At 38.4% G+C, this 18,438-nt stretch overlaps 1 protein-coding gene across 1 annotated transcript in view; it reads left to right on the plus strand.

Moving 5' to 3' along the window:
* Window positions 1-12,461, plus strand: part of esrrgb (estrogen-related receptor gamma b) — a 49,171-nt gene extending 36,710 nt beyond the window's left edge. Inside the window, exons 6-7 of the mRNA XM_030128530.1 lie at window positions 3,009-3,278; window positions 8,135-12,461. Of these exons, the coding sequence (XP_029984390.1) occupies window positions 3,009-3,278; window positions 8,135-8,379 (515 nt within the window). The 3' untranslated portion in view covers window positions 8,380-12,461. The remainder of the gene's footprint in view (window positions 1-3,008; window positions 3,279-8,134) is intronic.
* The last annotated feature ends 5,977 nt before the right edge of the window (window positions 12,462-18,438 follow it).

The following is an 18,438-nucleotide window of genomic DNA, read 5'->3' on the forward strand; positions in this document are numbered from 1 at the left end:
TTGTATAAAGTTGTGAAACTCTTGTCCACAAATGTGGACAGAAAACTCATAGCTGGGTCTTAGGAGGTTAAAAGAAAAGTTTTAGTTGTTTTGTGAAGATAAAGAGTAAATGCATGACTTCCTGATGCAGCTTACAGTATCTACGTTCTGTGATCCTATAGTCATCCCATCCCCCGACTAAACGTGTACCGGATGTCCTCCATCAACTGTCTGTTTGTCAGATCTGAGGCTTGGATCGATCCCCCTTTCGCATTTGGTGGGCTGATTACAATCTACTAATCAATGACACCCCTAGCACTCTTTTCTCTCTCCCTCATTCTCTCTCCCCCCATCGTTTCTCTATTTGCTTGATAAGAACCATTGGGACGACCTCTTTTAAGTCAACCTGCCCCATTCCCATCTAAACAACCTCCGATTTAAGTAAGTAAAGCGGTGGGTTCAAGGCCCTGGTCAATACTCCCAATCACGCTCCTATTCACCATAGAGAAGTGAAAGGTATTGTGGCGGTTGAAGCCCTTTCAGGTGTCCGTCTGTTTGATGTGGTGTGTGTTCATGCTCGCAGTGAGGGAGTTGATGCACCGACCCCTCACGGACATCTGGATGAATTGTTACCTGGAGTTAACAAGGTTGAACACGATATAAAAAATGAAACGTTTACCTCTGCATAGAATATATTTATGTTTTTTGCTTTTTCTTGCTGATTTTGATTGAATCTTTCTAAAATAAAGCATTCAGGGAGTTAATAATGGACTTAATAGCAGATATATTTGTGCCTGAACTCCATATTTCTGCATTTTGGATAGGTCCATACTGCTGTGTCAAAGAACTCTTCCACAGTTTGTAGTTTTCAGTCTGTCATGGTGTAGAGCCCTGTCATTTTAACCCATAAAGACCCAAACAGCCACTGGCAACCAAAATCATCTACCGATCCAAAATAATTAATAACTTCCAACCCACTAAAACTACCAATCCATGTAAATTATTGGTGTAAAATACAGTTTGTCATCTTTTCATGGTCATCAGATATGACCCATTTTTACGTTCAGAGGCTCCGTAATGAATGTGGAAACACCATCATCTTCTAAAACATTAATTCACCAGTAAAACCCAGGGAATTCAATAAATGAAAGTGGATGGAGATACTTGTTTTTTGTTCAGTTAATGATAGATTTGTTGATAAAGTCAGTTTTTCTTCAGTTTGCTCCATTTCTGACCTAATAACTCTTGACTTTAATCACAGCTTTTATGAACATCTACATGATCAGTAAATTAAATATTAGAAAATAACTGACTTTCACATCAAAAAATGCAAAATGCAAAGGATAATATATAATATATAGTGATAACACACTTAAGAAAGGTTAAATAGAGAGAAATATTCACTTTTGTAACCACCACAAAAGTAGCACTGGGTCTTTAAAGCAGCATATGACTTACAGTACAATTTTTTTTTTATTTATTTGTTGTTTTTTTTTATTTGTGAAACCCCAGTGATGGCCTAATTAGCACTAATCCATTAGTCTCTCTATGTTTATGCACCTGAATCACTTCCTCATGGTGAACAACTTCAACGGTGACATAACAAACCAAAACGTCACTTGGGCCTTTTCGGAAATTTTGTCGCGAAGTGTCTTGTGGGAATGGGAATTCCACTCAGCAGCAATTTTGCTGTCTCTTCATGAGTGCTGAACCCAAATGTCGCCTTTACCTCCATCCACTGACTATACTTATTCTTTAAAACAATGCTGGTGGACTGGATAATTTTACATTGTAGCCATCTGGTTCATAATCTGTGAGAAACTGCTTTCACTTCCCACAATGCATTTCGCGACAAAATTTCTGAAAAGGTCCCAGTGACGTTTCAGTTCGTTATGTAAACAAGCAGACTATGTTTATGATGAAGTCATCTTCAAAGTTGTTCACCGTGAGGGAAGTGATTCAGGTGCATAAGCATCAAAAGACTAATGGATTTTAGATAATTAGGCTATCACTTGGGTTTTAAAAATTAGAAAAAAAAATTGTGATGAAAGTCATACACTACTTTAAGGGTCAACACAAATTCATTGGAAACATATTGTAAGTTTACGGGCACTTGTGATCCCTATACAACACTCACTGAAGCATTTTAATCATTAAAACAGCGAAGTTCCTGCAACATAAAGTAAGCTATTACCTCTAACTGCTGAAAAGTTCTTGCCTTCATTAAGTAACAGTGAAAATATAGTGAAAATATAAAATAATAATAATAATAATTATTATTATTATTATTATTATTATTATTAAATATTTCAAATAGAAGAATGCACGTACACAAAACAGCACTGTAAGTAAATACCCATTACAAAATAAGAAACAGAAAAAGTTTCTCTTAATACACTGTTGCCCAAAAAGTTGGAATAATTTTATTTACAAATCTATTCCTCCTTTTATTCCTATTTATACACATTAGATACAATGATTACATACTGAGTCCCAGTTACACTTTATCTATTAGGAATGAATCACCTTGAGAAGAGGTAAACATATTTTATTGCAACGTTATGGGCAACACTGTATTTATGGCTGTGACTAAATGATCAGCTCTGTATAAAAATACATAAAAATGTGCTGGAGAAAACTTTTGTGGTTTGTTTCATTGTTATCTCTTTATGCATATGGTGACACGACAAAAATAGCTAAACAGAGGACATTTTTGTTTCAGCCCATTTATCAAGTCAACTCGCTCTGGGTCATGTTTCAAAGGCCTTTACTCACGACAGATTTATATTCTTCCCCTAAGCCTCTGCATACTACAGTTGTCGGCCTCTGTTTCAAGTTGGACTTGTGTAGGGATTGTACAGTGTAGTTACTCAGCCCATAAAACATGTAGAGGACTTGAGACTACCAATTACAGTGCAGTGAGGCTAATAGGCTGATCTCATGCTTTGTCAAGTGTTTATGTGTGCCCTGTGAACGTCTCAACTCACAAAGGCAGCCACAAAAACAGCATTATGTCTTTGCTCTTGCAGGTTTTTCCACTCTCTCACTGGCAGACCAGATGAGTCTGCTGCAGAGCGCCTGGATGGAGATCCTGGTTCTGAGCATTGTGTTTCGCTCCCTGCTCTGCGAGGACGAGATAATGTACGCCGAGGACTACGTGGTGGACGAGGAGCAGGCGAGGATCTCGGGCCTGTTGGACCTGCACGTCGCCATCCTGCCGCTGGTCAGGCGCTACAAGAAGTTACGCATGGAGAAGGAGGAGTTTGTCACGCTCAAAGCCATCGCTCTCGCCAACTCGGGTGAGGTTAAAATCCCATCATCCTCCTGCTGGAGAGGCAGTCAAAGTCATGACATACAGCCAAACGTTGTTCCAGTTTACAGACCTTCACTTTAAACTAGATCACAGACCAAGGCCAGTCGTCCATATCATTAAACAAAGCACAATTTATGACCTACAGCAGGTTTTACACTTTTTTTTCTTGTTAGTGACCTTGGTTAGATTATTTTTGAATGCTGAAGCTGCAGGAGCCAAAATCAGAGTGAAAAACAGTAGAAAATGAAAATACACACCTTCATCCTGCAGCATTCTCCTCAGTCATTGGAGACTGAAAATAAACCTGGATGACCTGATGTCATTTCATGCTGTTTATGGAAGAATGAAGCCACTTTTCCAAACTTTTCTGTTCAGACTGAAAAAGCTTGTGCTTTAACAAAACCTGAAAACATAGGAAAGGAGTAAATGCAGTACGATATGCTGAAAGGTAATAATGGACATTTTGATTAATATCATTTAAAAGCTCAACTAAATTTGCACTTTAAAAAAATGTAAGAATTGCACTTTAAAAACTATCAAACTTTTTTGGTATTATTAAATAATTTCTTGTTTTAATTTACTATTGCATTACTTTCAATACTTGTATTCTTTCATAGCATGTGAGGCTGACCTCTTGGCCAGGTTGCCCTTGCAAAAGAGATCTCGATCTCAACAGGACTGTATCTGGTTAAATAACGGTTTAATAAAAAATGAAATAATTAAAAAAAAAAAACAACTATGAAACACTGTAGCTTTAACTGTTCCCAGTGTATGAGCTATTCAGTGGTTTTCAAGGATGCTCATTTTTCATGGTCAGAACAAACAGATGCCTCATTTATAAAACATGTTATTTACCATCACTCTTATTAATAGGTATATGAACAGTGAAAATAAGAATAAAACTAGCCACTTAACTGTGTTTCTCTGTAAGCACAGGGGAATGGAGAGTAATGGGGATGAAAACATTGATTATTAATAACAATCATACACTTTACTGATAAAAATGATAAAAATGTGTTCAGTCAAAATAGTGTATTACTTTTTTACAAAGGCTCAAGAAATGAAAGGTTGTATCTACCGTTACTGATCAGGAAATCATCAGTAGATTAATTTTACACATAAAACATGAGCTCTCCACTGTTTTCAAGGGAGTTCATCTTTCATTAAAGAGTCAACCTCTGCCCCCCCCCCCCCCCCCCGCCATATATCCCATCCATTCTAAGTTCTAAGATACTCGAGGGTCTGTCCTTGGTTCACACCCTCACCTTCCACCAATTCTCATGAAAATCGGTGCCGTTGTTTGTAGGTAAACACAGCTGACAGACGTACCAGACATCCTGAATGCTCCGTTTTGATAAAATCTCAGGTTTTGGGTACAGATTGAAAGGTGCATTTTCTATCCTTCCATCTTTAAGGTACCACGAGTTCAACTGGAAGGGACATCTTAATGTTACATCTTAAATAAATCTAGATAGTTGGCATTTAATTAAAGCAAACAAAGAAATAAAACCAAAAAAATGTCACGAGATGGTCTGTATCGCGCAGCCGATCACTTCGACAATGAAGAATACCCGATAAGAGGGGACAAAAAGGTCAGGAGCGCGGCTTTTTAATTTAACATTGCCAATGAGTGTGAGAGTGTGTGTAGCTATATTTTAATTTGTTTGCACATATGTGTATGTGTGTGTATATGTGTGCATGTGTGTGTATGCCGGGCTGTCACATTGCGCTCTCATTCTCTCCATCTCCATAACGGTAGCTGCCAGCGCGCCACAGCCGAGGGAGATATATTTAGCATTTCATTAGGAAAACAGGGGCTGTCAATAAAATGTGTTAAGTGGAGTGGAATGAGCGTTGGGGAGCGACGGGCCTCGTTTGTTCCAATGTGAAGATGCTGCGCCCGTATCGACAGTTTGCTTTTCATGAGGCCAGGCCTGTCCCCCACTAATCAATGCCTGTTAGGAGTCTTTTCTCCTGCCTGACTGAAAAATGAAAAATGCTGAGCCCAGAGCTTTAGTCTTCTGATGACAAACTCTCCATGGGAGAGTGGGAATCGGCAGGAGGAGAGAGGGGAGATAAATAGGATAGGAGGGCAGGGAAGGGTGATGGAAAGACAGGGATGTCAAGGTAAGGGAGAAGTGTGAGAGAGGAAGGCAGGGGTTGCGAGGGGGGCTCAGGGAGGGCGAGAGGGCAGCTTCGGCTCGTTTGAACACAGTCTCGGAGAGCTCCGGGCTCCAGGGGTCCTGTGGGTGGGACAGCTGTGGAAATTCATGGCCATTGATTTTGTAATTAGCGGAGTATCGACGGGATTGACGCCAGGCTGCTGACGGATTACATGGAAATTGTTTCTTCAAAGTTAGTTTTGCATTCCACTCCAAACCTCCTTGAACACACACACACACACACACACAGATATGAAAATGCTCACAGTGTCTCTTTGCATTTACACACACTGACACAGATTTGACTACATGTTCTGTCTTTTTACACTCCCCTACTCTACTCTCCTCTTTCTGTTTCACACACATACACATGAACACACAGCCAAACGAGGATCAGATCAGTATTAACATGAAGGTTTCAAATGAAGAGTGCAGGAACACATGTGCGGTCCACATAGCCTAGTTAATTTCCCAAGATAGAAATGCAATTTACACAGAAGGCGACTGGTAAAAGAGACTTAATCAGTCAGTTAGGAACATAATTAGCCTTGTACTTTCCTTTTTTCTGCCTCATTTACATGTTCATACACGGTCTTACTCCACTCCACAACTTTCATGACACATAACAGAGTTGATCTAATTCACTCACATACTTCAATCAGCGTCTAGGTTGGGTTTAGCTTTAGTTATACAGTGTGTTTAGGATCAGACAGAGTCATTTCAGTCAGCTAGATGAAACAAAATCTTATGACAAAGGACAACATTTTTGATTCAATTATAATATTTAATCAGATTCCGATTTTGTTGCTCATAAGTTAATCAATTGTGGATATGATGCATACACAGATTAGACCTGACAGTCGGTGCTGATTGTTGTTCATCCCCCTAAATGTCTGTGCAATAAAATTGGCTGAAAGGAAACCACCGCTTGTCCATTAAAACAGTCTCTGTCAGTTTGTCCTTTGGAGGACATGCCTGTTTTTTTTTCTAACTTGTAGACTTATACATAGAGAGCAGTTTTTAATAAGTCTCAACTGGTTTTATTTTAGAGCCTATACATAAGGGGGCCAACTGCTCTTTCTTATGGAAATGAAGGCCATCTGCCGCCATCATTCAGCTGAACGATATCCTAGTAATGCAGCCATCTGAATTCATTAGCAGGGGGATGTATATGCTCCATGATACCAAAAGAAATGAATCTTTTTCCTGTCCCACCATATATTTATACGGACTTGCACTACCTCTCCCTCTTCCTGTATGTCCCTAGAGTCCTGGCCATACATAGGCATTTATTTAAAGAGCGTCATTAACTACTAACAAGAGAAAACCTCTCTCAAAATTGCATGTTTGCAACGACAGGCTGCAGAATTTAAAGTGAGTTGCTGGTGCTGGGTAACACAGGGTTGCTGTTGTAGGTGTAGATATAACAAGGGCATAAAATTAACTCCTTCATGTTTTTGAGTCAGATACACACTGCACATCAACAACTCTTTTATTATTTCATTATATTAACCACTGGCCTGAATATAACCAGTGAATATATATTATATGGTAATGTATGTCCCTGAGTCTATTGTAAATGTATGTGCATGGATGTGTGTTATGGTCATGGTTCATTCATTTTAACTGTAGTGACAGATGAATGATTATAGGATCCACTGCGATCAATTTGTAACAATATTTCTATCTTTTACTAGATTTACACATCACACCTTCAGTTTGTAAGGTTTCCCTTTCTTGTTGATTTGAAAAATTCATTTTTCATCATTGAAAAAAATGTTCATGTCACTTGTTGTCAATAATTATAAATGTAAAATCAATATGTTTTTAACTTTAAAGTCTCATTTTTCTTTCTGAGTGAGAGTCGAAGAAACCAGATGATTATTTATGGTTTAAAATGATTTATTGTCGGAACATAACAAATATTTCAAAAATATAGAGATAGAGCATTTAAAACAATTATAATGATAAAGAAACGGGTAAAAACACACTCATCATAAATGACACTGTAAACAAAATTAGTCCTAAAGATTAAATAAAAACATTTACTGCAATATAAAGTTATTCTATGACATATGTTTTTGTTTTTTATAGCTTAGCCGTTGGTGGTTTCATTTAGCAATAAAACACCTGAATTCAATGCGCCCTGGCACTTTGTCTATATTGGATATTTATATCTAAATGACCATATTTATGTCATCATTTTGTCAAATATGGTGCCTAGAGAATTCTGTTTGTCAATGCTTTGGAGATTTTTGTCTATATTCACTTGCAAAGGATTGCACTATTGTCCAGTTGTGTAAATAAAACCAAATCACAATCAAACTGATGGATGACAACGTCCACTGCAGTGGAGAGTTACATTTTCCATCAAAAAATAACAAAAGGCAAACCCGACTAAACTTTAATTAGATATTTTTTGAAGCAGTGTATTTCTTATGAAAAAAAAGAGGTATTAACAGATATTCAACATACATTTCCAAGACCATGCATCATTTTGGATTCTTGATGCAATATTTCAGGGTAATAAATATTTAATAATTAATAAAGACAATGGTATAGAGAACATTTACACTTCTACATTGGAGTAAATATTGTGTTTCAATAAAAGACACCATGCATGACAGGTTGAACTATATTTGTTTTTCTTTCTTTCTATCTTTCTTGCTTCTTGCTCCAGACTCCATGCACATAGAGAACATTGAAGCTGTGCAAAGGCTCCAGGATTCTCTCCACGAGGCCCTGCAGGACTTTGAGGCCTCCCAGCATCCGGAGGACCCTCGACGGGCAGGCAAGCTGCTAATGACCCTGCCTCTGCTCCGTCAGACCGCCACCAAGGCCGTCCAGCACTTCTACAGCATCAAAATGCAGGGCAAAGTCCCCATGCACAAACTATTCCTAGAGATGCTTGAGGCCAAGGCTTGACACCCAGGCCGGACGCTTGACAGACAGCTGCATCACCCAATGCAAGGCAAGGGACAGCCCTTAAAAAACAAAGGTGGTGTGCCAACTGACGACAAAAGGTTGAAGCGTGGACTGCTGAGTAATTTTAACACCTTTAAATAATAATAAACATAAAAGAAAAGGGGACTTGAGGTGGTTTTTAAAGGGTGAATATCAACATAACTGAAGTGGGATAATGATGATGTACTGTATATAAAGATGCTGTGTACAGAAATCAGGCAACTGAGGTCTTGTTATAACCAGAGACCCATTGCTCTATATCACCTGAAGCTTCTGTGAATTTGTTTCTTATCTTATTTTCATCTCAAAAAGGAAGTGTGTTAATATAAATGTCCTGAAGAACTGTATGGCTGCATAGCCACATATGTGCTTTTGTTTTTTTCTTTCATATTTTCTAATCTCAGTCGTTAAAGCAATAGTCTCTAACTGGTCTACATATAATATGTGTACTGTATATTGTGTGAAATTGCACTGGGTGGGGGGAGACTTGTTAGACATATTCTTATAATTGTCATCAGAGAAAGCGCTGCCCATCAGGGGTAAGATTCTCAATTTCCTCGTAATATATTTACCTCGTAGTAGCTTCATCGACTCAGTGGTTATAGTCAACTTGGTGCTTACAGAAGGACAGTGGTTGGCTAGTGATCATAGTTCACAAAGAGTTTGCACTAAGCATCTATGAATAACGTGGCAATAATGGGTATTAGCCAGCTCTGTCTGGCTGCGTCTCAGTCAGTGGATTTTGCTTAGAGACCCCTAAACTCCCACCGCACTACTTCAAAAATACTGGAAAATAAACATACTGTGAAACATGCAAATGATAAGCTATCTTCTGTGCTCGGAAAGTTTTAAAAATAACGCCGCTTGTCAAGAAAACGTCTTTTTTATAGACACAACAACAGCAGCTCCTATAGAACATAATCCAGTCTAATACACCCCATAATGCAATCTGATATCTGTGCAATAAATACAAGCTCTGTGTTGATGAGAATGTGCAGATACTGTAGATGGCGATTCAACTGTTTTCAGTCTGCAGGTTGTGCTGATGTGGTATTAGATTTCCTTATGTTGTACTAGTGTTGCTGTTGTTGTTATATCCTCACAAACTTGACAGAATCTGTATTTTAAACCCACAAGTGTCAGTATATTGGCGCCATTGGATGCACATTTGATGTGTATGCGTTTTGGGTCATTGTATGTCACACTTAGACCCAGGTTGATGCCAAAGTCTGTGTGTTCGCCTCATATATGTGAACCCTAAGCAATGGTCAAGATCTTATACTACAGGGTAAATATGTTAGTGAGGCTGTGGAGCAAGAATTAACAACAAATACAGATTTACGAATGGGTCAGATATGTCCACTTTGTCTTCATGGGTGTAATGGCACTAGCAGATTTACTGATGCTTCATTATTTTGGAACTTTTAGAGACCACTTGCTAAATGTAAATGCATACAGCTCACCTGATAATAGTGTGTGTTAATAAGTAATGTTTTGCCCTTTTATTCCTGTGATCTATGTGAGTTTTTACACTTTACATCAAATCCAAATAGTGCATTTTAGGTCGACTATCTTTCAGTGTCCATCTTTCCAAATCTTTTCAATATAAACACCAAAATCAGTTCGTAGCCTATCAGTATACTGACACTTGTGTTGTTTCATACATTAAATTATTGAATAAGCAAAAGTAATGACAATAAATGATATCAAGTCACATCATCCCAATGCTTTTTAAGTTCACGTTTAATGAAAGTGACACACTGAGCTGTGCAAAGTAATTTAATAAATCTGTATATTCCAGAAAATAGTAGGGTTTTGTAGCATAATATCTATCGAAGCGCTAATCAGTTGCCAAATTATTCATGAAAGCAATCAGAAAAATGTCATACAGTTATTTACAATATGCCCTGAAAACCTGAGCAGGTTAGAGGGAACGTGTTATCATAAAATCACAATATTAAAATAGTAGATTATCAGCTGCTCTTAGAATTTTAGTGAGACAGATATTGTCCCCTATGACCACTTTAAGGCAGTATTGTCTTTAAAGTGTCAAGTGCCATTAGCTGCTTTCCAAACAGGTAACTAGAGGAAAACATACAGCCAAGCGACCAGTAAGTACAGATGCAGACCACTTACCCATTTGAGAACATCCCCACAGGAAGAGACGCTATTGACTTAATATAATGTAATGCATAGATAATTATAACCAAATCCAGTAGAGGATGTAAATCCCATGATGCACTTCAATAACCAGTTAATTTATCCCCCAATGAAACTTGGGATGTCACCTCTGTATATTAGCAAACCAAAGCGTACCGTCTTCTGATGGTGATACAGTAAAACACTGGTAGAAGTGACACCGAACGCAAAGGCTTTTGGATATAAATATGGATATAGGAGTATGTTAATGATAGTTAGACCTTTTTTCTGCTGAATTTTGAGCATCCTTTCAAACTATGATGATGATAACAGCTAAACATGATGAAAAGAATTTTCTTTTGGCAAAACAAAACATGGATGTTTTTCATATTCTGAACTATGTCAAGTCAGTTCAAGAAGTATTTTAGTGATGAAGAATAACATTTTAGCCAAAAAAAACATGACCAAAACAGACAAGTGGACCATCCCTTATCTGTTCACTGATCATTCACGTACACCCTTTGTGCACCTTGAAGACTGGTAGCAGATAACTGTTTCCCAAGTTTCTCTTCTCTCAAGTTAATATAAGAAAATAAAGAAAAATGCCTAATTTATTTTCAGTTCTAAAATGGTTCTGATACATCCAATTAATTCTAATAGTCTCCTAAGCTGAAATTCTCAATAGAAATGGAGCAATTAAATTTCTGCTTTGGCTTTACCTTGGGGACAAGAGACATTTTATTTCGGTTGACAGTGGGGAGGGTTTGTCTAAACCTTTACAAAGGCGATTTCATGGGCGTCTGTAATAGTTTCATAACAGAACGATCACTGGGCTATGCAAGGCAAATATGGCCACCTATGTTCCTTGTGTTGTGGAGCATCAGACTGACATTTAGTTGTGCTTTGTTTACAACGTGGACATACTGTACAGTGCTGTACACTGCAAATGTATCATGCATATTTCACCCTGCTATACTGTAGCTGCTGTGCAATGATATAATAATGATGAATTGTTTAATTTGTCCATTTAATCAACATGTGAAATTTACAGCCCACCTGAAAAACCTGTATAAGTCATTGTACGGTCATTACTCAAGGAGCACCGTGTCCATTGTATTATGTGTAAGGTGGGGTATTCTTTTATTTTATACACACGCTTTGTGTTATCATTGATTTTGCTTATCGGCACAGCAGGACGTATAGCAAGTGAAGAAGTCTAGACCCTATACCTCAATTCATATTTTGAAAATTACACTGGGTTTGGAAGCGGGCCATGGGTTCCTCCTGGGAATCAGTGGCACAGAAATAAAGTGACATCACTGACTGGGTATTAAAAAAAATGTAGATGAACCTACTGCAATTGGGGAACACATTCCTCGGAGGAGAAAGCTGCTTATTCGCTGTTCCATTTGCGGACTTATCTTATCTCCATGCACTCTGAGATGACGAGATTTACATAAAACATGGAGGAACCTCCCTGGCCGTTCTGGTCCGCAGTGTATAAAGGACCCTGCTAGGTGTATGTACCATAGACATGTGATTACCCAAGAGGTTTACTCCCCTCAAAAGCAATATGTTAGCAATTGTGATATATGAATCAAGTTAAAAGGAAGCTTTGGTTCATTTTAATTATAAACTTAGCCTATGCTCAGAAAAAGGACAGGGTACGCACACGCTCAGAGTCCGAGGATGACAAAGTGAATAATGTGAAAATATTGGAAATGAGAAGCAAAAGCCAACAACAGTTGGGGTTCACTGGACAGTATTGTGTGGCATTTTCTTGTGTTTTGTTTGTTGTGTTCATGCCTACTGTACCCATGTGTAAATATATGCTTTTTTTGAGTGAATCAGACCTAACAGTGCACTGAATGTACAGTGACAATAAAATCACATGGTTTATGTAATGACTGTAATAATTTTTTTATAAATATATTCAAGTCTGCGAACATGGGGAGCTATTTACAAGAGTTCATTGAGTTTATATTTCACTATATCACTGCTAGTTTAAATGTCAACTTTGTTACATGATCCACAATCAGTCCCAAAAAAAAAAGTTCTACTCAGTCCAAATCATAAACCGTCAGACCTCATAAGACCAGTTTGATTAATACTTTATCATGATGATGTCCTGTAGATTAAAGTAAAGGTTACAAAAACAGCAGTGTGTTTCATTTTATTTGGATTTATGTGGAGATTTGACTGATAACCTGCAGAGTGAAGGATGCAAATACAGACACTCAGTAATTCCTAATGTGTTATGAGGCTTTTTAAGGTCTGCTTTATTAATCTGACATTGTAAAGCAATAAAATAAGGCAACTACTCTAAAGAAATGTATTGTTTTAGGTTTGAGATTTTCAGTCCATGACACAATAGTGCAATAAATAACACAATATAATATAAAGGCTTTATATATTATTTTTTGCCTGAATAGCTACACAGGTGATGTACAGTAAAATTAAAATGATATATACAAACTAAGACATCTGTAAAAATATAAAAACAAATACAAGCAAATTAAATCAGGAAAACCTGAATGAAAGCTTCATGATTATTACATTAAGATGTTCCCTTTAACAAAAAAGCCACAAATGCTGTCATTTCCTTTATTCGTATGAGCAGTCATTTAATGATTCAAAATTATATTCAGGAATTCTGTTTTTTAATAAAGTTAATGGATTTAATTAGCATAATAATAGTGAGTTCATAGTATTATTTCGTTGTTGCTCAGCAGTATTTGCATGCAGTGTTTGGGTTGTTTTCTGGTCTATGGGAACACACAGGTTGGTCCTGATCTCCTATTGGAGATAAGACATGTACAGTCAGTGTCTGGCATGACCATTCATGTGTGTGTCTGTGTGTCATGTGCACTTGTATGTTTAGTAGGACGGTGCCTTGGGGTGTAACGGCATCCTCTTGCCCCGACTGTCAGTTGGTTAGCTGTCTACACAATGTCCTATTTGACCTTGTGTTGGCTACAACACTGGCTGAATGCACATCTGACACACTCCCGTCTTTTGTGGTGCAATCCTGTGGAAGTCATTTCATTTACTGGGCTTTCAACTTCAGCCAATATGGGGGTTGGGGAGTAAGTCTACGTTTAATCAGCCTGCCACAAACCATTCCCCTAAACGAAATCATTTATGATGTCCTGCAAAAAGATCTCTCAACAGAAGATTGAATTAAACAAATAAATGGACTTGTCAGATTTTCATTTTTTATTTATTCTCTTGGCACAGCTACACCCGCCACTCCATATTATTGCTGGAAATAACAACAGTGTATTAATACACAGGGCATTGCTCCGTGCAGTATATCAATCATGCACGTTTAGATGTTATCCACTGCAACTTAAAAAATACTTGTAACACTAACCTGCAAGTAAAAGAGAGAAAGGCAGAAAAAAACCTTATGTTGTGTTATGAGCTTGGCTCATCATTGCACCTGTTTCCTCAAAGGACTATGAGTAGTTTCTTCTCTGTTTTCAGTCACGTAGAATGGAATTAGGGCATGGCCCACTGTCCTCAGAGTGACTTTCCATCTTGTAAACCTTTTTTTTCCATTTCTCTTAAATCGTCACCAGTTGTCAGGGCCGTCTGTGCCAGAGAAGAGCCGCTGATGGTGTCTTGTTGTGTTTGTTAATCAGGAAACCTTTACCTCTTTCAGAAAATCTATGATCACACTGTTAGTGCAACCTTGTGCTGCTACGCTGGGCTTGTATACTCACACTCCTTCCTTTGGATTCTGTGAGGATTATTCAGTGGCTGAGGTGAGAGTCCACTGAGAATAGGCTGTAAAGTGTCAGTCATGGTTACCCAGAGTGGTGTTGTCTTAGACAATGTAACTAGGTGAAAGTGAGTGAAGGAGATAGGAAACCATCAATATGCTCCCTGTGTAAATTGAAGAAGGTCATGATTTATGGCTCCCGGCTACAGCATACATACATGCTGAATCTACTTTTTTTTCCCTCTCCCTCTCCCTCTCCCTCTCTCTCTCGCCTGGCTCAAGGACAGGTAAGGGTGCCTTTCTCCGCAGCTCATCCCCACCGTGCAGTCTGTGGCACTTTGTGATGGACAGCCCAGAGGAAGCCTGGTGCTTTACAAAATGAACTGAGCGCCATCTATAGGCAGCCACGCACTGTGACTGTGAGCAAGCCGGACAGGGAGCAGAGAGGAAGAACAGGGGAAGGAAAATAAATGATCAAGCGTGCATTAAAAAGGTGGAGTCACATCTACCTATGATACTCCTCATCCACTGGTTTTCACCACCTCATCAGTCACGTCTGCCTTTTTCGGTCTCCTTTTACTTGGGGACTCAGACAAAGCGGGGACAGCTGTGGGTTTTCTAAGGCCTCACAACAGCTGCAAACCCCGCATGGCATTGCATCTGTTCTAGTCTAGTCACATTATGGCCTGTATCTCAAGTGAAGTAAGTTACATTACAGTTCATAGAGGGGTTCTCTCTGGTCTTAGCCTATTAACCATTGAGCAGATGGAAATTATATGGTAGGGTGTTGGGCCTAAAAACGGACTTGCTGGCATCTTGCTGTCACGAGGAGGCAGTTAAAATGGGGTAATTTAAATAAGGCCACGTGAGAGAAATCAGGGCTTGGCTATAAATTCATTCTATGTGGCACAATGAATATCATGAAGTCGTCTCTGAATCTTAAAGTTTATTATTTATTTGGGTGATTTATTATGTCTGGGTGCCTCTGACGTTGTTACTTCGCCTTTGGTGGGAGCCAGACATAACAAATGGAGTGCTCATTAGCATTTGACCTCTACATTATGCTTTGTTTACCTGCCTCTCCTCACCTCTATATCTCCTCAGACAAAATCAGGGCTTTCACAGAAGGCTATGAGTGTGACATAGTTTTGTTACTGGGCGGTAAAGGTAAGTACCACATTTGCATTGCAAGATTTCTCAAACAACTTGAGCATGCAGAAAAAAAGGAAGGGGGAAAAAAAAAAAAAGACGCTGTGTTCCTCAGGGACTTAGCCACTCCCAGACGCTGTCGTCTAGGCTCTGGAGTCCTGACAGCTGCTTAAATCCCAAGAGATGATAGAAGAAGTATGAGCAAAAGTTACAGTAAAGAGTCACGAGCACACCCTGTTGTGTTAAGGGAAGACCGTTGTGTTTGGATTGGAAGCTGTTCACCACATTTTGTCTCTAGCTCAAGGCAGAAGCTGATATAACAGTTTTCATGTGTGTGAATGTTTGTGAACAGGTTTGTTTTTTTTATCTGTGTAGTCTTCCAGTAATGATTTAATCTTGCAGCAGGTGTTTACAAATGATTCATCAAAAATAATCAAGATAAATTAAAGGTATCTTACTCATTGTGAATGCTTTTGATAAGGATTTATTTATAGAATGCACACACGGATGCAGCTATTTATACTATACAAAAATGTAATTTGTTGTGGCTGTTTTTGTTAATGATGTAGTGCAGTTTGGTTTAATTAGAAGCAGTCACGACCGCAACCAGCTCCGGCTTCTGATTGGTTAAAATGTGTGACAAGATGCCTGTGTTTGTAAGTAAGGACAAATAGCCCACTAGCCCATGATGGTGCCTACATTGTTAGAATATTTTCCCTTTTGTATTTGAGGAAGATTCTCAGTTAGTGGTTGAAACAAAGACTCCTCCGTACTCCTCATTCCACAGGCATTTCCAAGAAACAGAGAGAGACACACCACAAAACAGTAAAATGTGATACTAGTAATATGGAATCAAATTTAATACATAGAATAAATGCAGCTGAAAAAATCTCTAAAAAAAATATGGGAAAAAAAAGAAAAAATAATCACAATAGTAATTTTATGCTCTGTGCTATATTAACATTTTCACGTTTCATGGGCAAGTAGGTCATGCATACAGTGTATGTAAAGAGAATCATAAGCAACAAGTAATGGTAAATTGGCAAACATCCACAAAATTACACTCACTCACACACACACACACACACACACCTAGTATATATGTGTGTGTTATATTACCAGACCGCGGGGTGTGGCAGGTAGCTGTGTGTGCTGTAGTTAATTGCGCAACGAGAAACTGTTCTCTAATTTATTTCTCGCCTGTCCATACAAGAGTGATCATGAAAACCCATTCATTTCACAGAACACAATTTTCATATTTAATGAGCATGACTCCAATACAATTACAGTAATTAGTCAAATCTCACTCACGGCCAATGGAGCTCACCACCATTATTAGTGGATCTTATTAATGATGTTGCACATGTGGTGCTCATAGGGTAATTGAGGGCATGTGTGGGTTTGGGAACAGGGGTACTGGGGATTGGAAAGCAGTGGTGGTGTCTGTTTTCTGACTATATTGGGTCTTATGTTAAATGGAGGTCTGCTTGATATTAACTTGTTTAAACATAGTAGTAGGTGCTGGTGGTGATTTGACCACCAACAAAACTGAGGGTTAACTGAGGGCTCTGCTCGAGCTCCAAATGACATACTGTAAGTTCAATTCTACATCATTTCAAAGTACAGTAAATTCTAAGGGTTTGGATTGTGAATTCATACAAATAACAACAGAAAGAGACATCAGCATTCTGAGTTGTTAGCTGATCAGAAAGCTTGTGTTTTACACACTGCTTAAAATAATTGCTTATCAGTTCTCAGCATCACCATGGTGCACCGGACCCAGGAGGATCTCAACAAAAAAGATAAAGGCACAAGCCCATTTACTGTGAGTGATGATACTGCAGTGTCTGACATTTTGGAGGTTTGTGGAGCTTCTCTTTCCAGACTGATCCTTATTAAAACTATACGGCTGTGTTGTATTTGCAAGAAAAGCATGCAGCAGCCACTGACACCGCCCCTTAAGGTGCGAGTCATTTGTGTGCTGATTTCTCTTTGCGCTGGCATGTGAAGGTGCATAAGGATAGATTTTCTAATGTTGACATAGATATGTCACATTAGAGACGTTGAAAAAATGCAACTTGCTTGAGTATTTCAGAGAAGCAAAACCGACATACAGTAAAAGCCTTCACATGATGATTAAAGACGTGTTGTTTCATGTGCTTCAAATCAGTTGGTATCCAGGGGTCGACGTCTGCAAGGAAGCAATAATTTTAATCAAAGAAAAGTGACTTAATGGCCTCTTATCCAATTAAGGGCAGTGTCACCGTCGAGTTAATGAGTGTAACGCCGTAACAGAAAAACCTCTATTAACACAACATAATTAGCGGAACATAGTGGAATTAGACAGCAATGACAGCGCTTTGGTGTTTTGTTTTGTTTTTATTTTATAATTAACCACTGTAAAAGACAACAATTAAGCCAGATCTTAAACCCCAGTCTCATTCAAGCCCGGAAGGACATGTATTGTTTTAGAAAAGCTCTTGAGATGAGGCTGTTGTGTAAAGTTTGAAGCACAGCTCAAAGACAAAAGCTGAAAGTGAGGCAGGTCATGACAGCAATGTATGAGCTTCAGCAGGGCCAAAATATTCAGTCTAATGTAGGTGCCATGTTTGTTTCAGATTACTGAACAACATTTTTGTACATTTTGCACAGTCTTTGGTGCTAGGGCCGAGGTTGGAAAATTTCACTTGGAGCAAATTTTCAACACAGATTTGTTCTTCCATACGGAGGAACATTACTGCCAATTAAACAAACATGCAAATAAGCAATACATCATCAAAGTTGGTTCAATAGGGAGAAAATATCTTACTCTACCATGAAAATACTATACAGTTGTGGAAAAAATTAGAAGACCATCAAAAATTATCAAAAACAATGGTTATGCAATCAAGTAGTAACTCCTGTGTGTATCATGTGACTGAAACAGACAGAAAAGAAAACATGGAATGTCTAAAAGCACTGTTTTTGTCAGTACAATGCCATAGATACTGATGTAAGAACTTAAGTGA

The sequence above is a fragment of the Sphaeramia orbicularis genome, chromosome 24 (assembly GCF_902148855.1).
Source record: "Sphaeramia orbicularis chromosome 24, fSphaOr1.1, whole genome shotgun sequence".
Taxonomy (NCBI): domain Eukaryota; kingdom Metazoa; phylum Chordata; class Actinopteri; order Kurtiformes; family Apogonidae; genus Sphaeramia; species Sphaeramia orbicularis.